Source organism: Nothobranchius furzeri, chromosome 8 (assembly GCF_043380555.1).
Source record: "Nothobranchius furzeri strain GRZ-AD chromosome 8, NfurGRZ-RIMD1, whole genome shotgun sequence".
NCBI lineage: Eukaryota > Metazoa > Chordata > Actinopteri > Cyprinodontiformes > Nothobranchiidae > Nothobranchius > Nothobranchius furzeri.
In genome coordinates this window covers 72334615-72340403 of record NC_091748.1, presented here as the reverse complement: position 1 = coordinate 72340403, position 5789 = coordinate 72334615, and the positions used below count along the sequence as shown (strand labels likewise).

The window sequence follows — 5789 nt, the reverse complement described above, 5'->3', positions numbered from 1 at the left end:
ATTTATTAGGTTAAGTTCATGTTATTTTTGAAGCTTTTCCAAAATAAAATGGGAGTTTTCAGAGCCATCAGCAGTGCCTCTCTGGCTGGTTTGTGACAATGGGATAACATTAGCGGGAGCTTGGGGAAGCATTAGCAGTAGTTTTGACCAGCGTTGTTCTGTGGTTAACATTACTGCCACCACCATTAATATATTGCTCAAGTGGGTGTGGACATGCAGATTTAAGGGTGTGTGTCAGGATTATGACGCGTTTCTCCATCATCATTACAACATTAGTCATTTACGGGGGAAACAAGGTCAGAGACAGCACCGACTCAACAATAAGGTAGGTGTGGTTTGGAATTCTAGGACCGCTTCCAACTTTATCTGTGTTTTCGCTCAAGAACAAGAGTGTTTCTGCCTCCTCTTCTTTGTGGCATGATGGGACACATGTCGAGAGCTCGGTTCATTCCCCACCTTCTCTGACTCCCGTTTCTATGCGTGTGTGCTTCTCTGCTGGAGGTGTGGATAGATGCAGCAGAGGCCCCGCTCCTGGAAGGAAGTCGTTGTTTGGGTCCTCGGCGTAAATACGAGCTTCAAAAGAGTGGCCCCCAAGGGTGATACGGTCCTGGAGGAGAGGCAGGCGCTCCCCTGCTGCCACCTGAGGAAACGATTTATTAAGCATGACCAGTGTTGGGAACGTTACTTTTTAAAAGTAAGTAGTTATAGTTACCGATTACTTTGTCAAAAAAAGTAACTCGGTTACTAACTGAGTTACGAGATTATAAAAGTAACTAATTACCAAGAAAAATAACTACTTAGTTACTTTTTTCATTAAAGAATGCAAGAAAATGGGTTCCCCTCTTAATTAAACTTACTTAACTTACTATAAATGACTACAATAGTGAAATATAAATGACTAATGACTGGAACATAATAAAATGTATGTCCAAATGTTTTTTATAAACCTGCATAATTTAAATAAATAAGCACTTAACAGGAGGAACTACTAACAGGAACATTACACTAATCTAGACTATTAAAAGGTCACTGTGTGATATTTAACAATACCCCAATCAGCTAAAATTTATAATTGCAAATAGAAACGCCTGTAAAGGTTCCCGAGCCTTTAGATGGTCTCTCAGTCTAGTTAAAGTACAGAAATGAATGTAATTTTGCACAGCATTTTTATTTTTCCAGCTTCACATAATTATGTGTTTTTAGCAGCATTTCTGTTGCTGATAATCTAGTAATGGTTAAATAAATAAATAAAATCATTTAAAATGACACTAAAAGAGGCACACGCCTGATGGAGGACGTACATTTACTAACTAGGGTCAGACCCAACCACAGAAGAGCTGAAGCTGGGTGGTAAACACACACAGGTAGTTCTAATAACACCTGAGCTCCACGACGTCTGAGACTGATGTGTTACAGCGGGACTAAAGACATGATCAGGAACAGGTTACAGCTGGATGATCTAGGAAGGTAGAAGATCAGGACGTCTGAGCGGTGAACAAGTGAGCGGACCTTCGGGATGTCCCGCTGTCACGCTAAGAAGAGCACGGCTGCAGATCCACACCTGCAGCCGTAGACCATTCATCACGTCTTCCTCGTTCTTCAGGACCGTGATGCACTTGGATGAAAACATCTACCTCTTTAGCTCCTGATCAGCTGATGACAGCTTCAACACACCGCGCTGCTTAACGCACGCTTTTTCTTTTGATAAAAGAAGACGGTAATTAAATAGTTTGCTTGTGGTTATTTTAAACGGCGTCATTCCCATCACTGTTGTGTCTACAGCAGGCAGTGACTGAGACCGTGAGGGTCTCCGCCCACCCGGCCAATCATCATCGTGTTTGTAAGCGCGTTACCGACACCTCTCTCTCCCTGGCTGCAGCTGAAGTGTGGCGGTCAGAAAGCCTCACACTGTTGCTCCACGTTCGACAAGCACATAGTAACGCACAACCTTACGGCCCCAGTAACGGTAACGGCGTTGCAACGGCGGGAAAAGTAATTAATTACATTATTCCGTTACCTAAAAAAGAACGCCGTTAGTAACGCCGTTACTCCCAACACTGAGCAAGACTAATCTTTGACTTTAGCTTCTTGCAGGTTTCACCGGCTTCCATCTCACCCTGAGCTGCCACTCCACCAGGTCGGTGCCGGTGATCATCTCAGAGACGGGGTGCTCCACCTGCAGCCTGGTGTTCATCTCCATGAAGTAAAAGTTGTGCTGAGCATCCATTATGAACTCTACCGTCCCTGTAGGAATAAGTCAAGATGTCACAATAGGAGCTGTGCTTTCTGTGTGTGTGTGTGTGTGTGTGTGTGTGTGTGTGTGTGTGTGTGTGTGTGTGTGTGTGTGTGTGTGTGTGTGTGTGTGTGTGTGTGTGTGTGTGTGTGTGTGTGTGTGTGTTCACCTGCTCCCACGTAGTTCACAGCCTTCGCTGCTCTGACAGCTGCCTCTCCGAGTTTCCTCCTGACCTCGGGGCTTATCCCAGGCTGAAAACATAATAACGTAAACTCAAGGTGAAGATTTTTGGTTCGACCAGGAGAAAAAGCTCCGCCGCTATTCGCATTTGAACCGAAACACCTGAGCAGCGCCCGTCACTCACCCCCGGTGCTTCCTCTATGATTTTCTGATGTCTCCGCTGGACGCTGCAGTCCCTCTCAAACAGGTACACAGCATTCCCGTGCATGTCCCCAAACACCTGGACCTCCACGTGTCTGCAGTAATGTTTACAAAGAAAATCCCATTTAAAAACGTCCTCCGGTGAAACGGACCGACTGTGAGCGTTGCAACACCTGGGATCCTCCACAAACTTCTCAATCAGCATGACGTCATCGTTAAAGGACTTCCTGGCTTCTCGTCTCGCAGACTCCAACTGCTCCAGGAATTCCGACTCGGAGCGTGCGATTCTCATCCCCTGAAACACACGTGGTTCGTTCAAGCTTCCTGTTGACGCGACTTCTAGTTTCTGCTTCCTCCCACCTTCCCTCCTCCTCCTCGAACGGCCTTGATCATCACAGGATATCCGATCTGAGCAGCCTCCGCCTGAAGCCTCTCATTTGATTGGTCCTCACCATGGTAACCACCTATGATGGGAACTCCTGCAGCCGACATGATGTGTTTGGAAGTGCTAAAAGCAAACAAACCAAGATGCACAAATATTCTGACTGTCTTTGTGATGGCGGGAATGACGTCAGAAGCGTCGGCGGCAGCAGAGTCACCTCTTGATGCCCATGTCTCGGATGGCAGAGGAAGGAGGTCCAATGAAAATGATTCCCTCCTGCTTGCACGCTTCTGCAAACTCCGTGTTTTCAGACAGGAACCCGTAGCCCGGATGGACCGCCTGCAAACACACATTGAAAAACGTATCTTTTTTTTTTAATAAGATGTGCAATTTTAAGAAAACTAAACCAAATAATGGAGCAAATAAAATCTCCTCCCACTCACGTGGGATCCGGACTTCTTGGCCACTTCCAAAACTTTCTTCATCGAGAGGTAACTCTGCTGGGAGGCAGGAGGTCCGATGTGGTAGGCTTCATCTGCCTGCAGACGAACGAATAAAAGCTGCCTCACAGCTAAACACACGAAAAGAGCCACGAGACTGACGGATGGAGTGTCTCACCATGGCAACGTGCATAGAGTGTTTGTCGGCGTCGCTGTACACCGCCACAGTGCGAACGCCCATCTTCTTAGCTGAACGCATCACACGACACGCAATCTCTCCTCGGTTGGCGATCAACACCTTGTCGATTCTCCTCACCTCTGCAGAGTTCATTAAAAATGCTTTGAAGGACCTCAGGGTGGCTTTCACGTTTGAGCTCGTCACACGGAGATACAAGAAAGGACCTGAAGTCAGATTTGATTCCACAGCAGCAACAATAATTACATTTTAAATCAAAACTGAAACTTTCAAGATTCTCGTCCTCCGTCATTTCTAAGGATGCTTCTGTTGACTTTCAACGATTGCTGGGGAGGTCCACGATGCAGATCGGCACCTCCAAACCCATGGCCGTGGTTCTTGGCCGGAAAAAGAGTAGATTCCCAACTCCTGGTCAGAGGAGACGTCCTAGTCCTACCTCAAGTATCTCGAGGTCGTGTTCACAAGAGAGAAGGAAGGAGAAAGCAGGAGATCGGCGTGCGGACCGGGGCGACGTCTGCAGTGATGCAGATGCTGAACTGGACAGTTGTGGTGAAGCAGAAGCTAAGATAGAAAGCAAAGCACTCAATTTACCGGGGCGAACTTCATCCCAACCCTCACTTCTGGTCACGAGCCGTGGATAGTAACGGGAATAACAAGATCAGAAATACATGTAGCTGAAATGAGCTTCCTCTGTCCGTAGGGGGGCTCAGCCTCAGAGAGAGGGTGAGGAGCTCGGACATTCCGGAGAGACCCGGCTGCTCCTCCGTGTCCAGAGGGGTCAGCTGTTTGGGCCTCATGGACGACTCCCACCTCCCGTGTTTCAGGTATGTCGACCCAGGTCTTGTTGGAGGGATTACATCTCCAAGTTGGCATGGAAACGCCTGGTGATCCAGCCAGTGGAGCTGGCGGAGGTTGCCGTGGAAAAAGAGTTAAACAAGTTTTCTCATGACAGACGGTCAGGCCTTCTGTTTGATCCTAATCGGTCTGTTTGAAAGCACTTAAACATTCAGCTGGTTTGAAAAATGCTTGCATCAGTTTACAAAAATGAGCAAACTGACAAAATCTTTTGAATTTATATTCTAAATTATTCATATTATACAGACTAAAAAAAAATTGTGCAGCGCTGAACTGCCAGTGCTAACTTTGGACGATTTTTATTTTTCCCGGAGAATTGTGATGAACACCATTCATGTTTTCATCCCATTTCCGATCAACTCTAATTCTGATTTTGAGGAAACAAACCAAACTTGATCCTGAACTCCTCAGTATGGACCCACCAGCAGAGATCAGATCTGATTGCTGAACTCACCTCCTGAAAGCAGCCTCACGCCTCTTTTGGGCCATGACAGTTTTCTAGAGAGAAAACAACAACCCATCACGTATGAAAACTACGTTAGACGCTAAGAAAAACACAAGAGCTGAATAACATTTGCCCTCCAAGGTAAACAATCTCCTCTCTACGTAACCTTGTTCAGGTCATTCTGCTTCCCACCAAAAAACAAAACAAAAAACGGTTAAGTGAGTAAATGAGAAAATATCTCATGTAAGTCATAATTCTGAGCAATTAATAGATTTTTTTTTATCAGGAACTTATCTGAGTGGGTAGCATCTGGATCAACGCAGACATGATACAAACTAAGCTCTAAATAAATCACGCAAACAGCAGAAACGAACAGAGCCCCTCGGTTTTGTGACACACCGGTTGTGAGTCAAACTGATGTACTCACTGTGTGAATGTCCTCAGACCCTGCAGAGATGGAAAACTCAAAATAACTGCAGCCATCGCTGCCAGCTGCTGAGGCTAGCGATGCTAACGCTATCAGTAAAAACGCGAAGCTGTAAATTCAGAAAATTGATTGTAAATTGTCCGGCTCTTCGTTTTTCACTGAAAACTATACGATTTTAATAAATTTTTGAAAATAGAAATGGACATTTTCTAATTTCGCAAAAAAAATGTAATTTGTTGCATTTATTTGATCGATATTATGATTTTTGACCTTACTAGGGACTCGTAGAAAGGATTAGCCAATCAAAAAGTGCGAGACGGAGGTGGGGAGGACCATGCAGTTACAAAATATGACCACAAGAGGGAGACATTTCTCTGTTTTGTGTAGCCTAAATAAATATTGCCAAGAACACATTTTTGAATTGTCCGCT

General features: G+C 45.4%; 1 protein-coding gene across 2 annotated transcripts in view; it reads right to left on the bottom strand.

The window, feature by feature from the left end:
• The window catches only part of mccc1 (methylcrotonyl-CoA carboxylase subunit), an 11604-nt gene extending 6031 nt beyond the window's left edge, over nt 1-5573 (bottom strand). For both annotated transcript variants that reach the window (XM_070554290.1, XM_015971079.3), the window contains exons 1-11: nt 5360-5573; nt 4942-4985; nt 3615-3754; nt 3440-3535; nt 3214-3335; nt 2975-3122; nt 2788-2909; nt 2598-2709; nt 2403-2484; nt 2117-2244; nt 457-640 (exon numbers count right to left, since the gene is read on the bottom strand). In XM_070554290.1, coding sequence (XP_070410391.1) covers nt 457-640; nt 2117-2244; nt 2403-2484; nt 2598-2709; nt 2788-2909; nt 2975-3122; nt 3214-3335; nt 3440-3535; nt 3615-3754; nt 4942-4985; nt 5360-5415 — 1234 coding nt within the window. In that variant the 5' untranslated portion in view covers nt 5416-5573. The remainder of the gene's footprint in view (nt 1-456; nt 641-2116; nt 2245-2402; nt 2485-2597; nt 2710-2787; nt 2910-2974; nt 3123-3213; nt 3336-3439; nt 3536-3614; nt 3755-4941; nt 4986-5359) is intronic.
• Nucleotides 5574-5789: the final 216 nt, after the last annotated feature.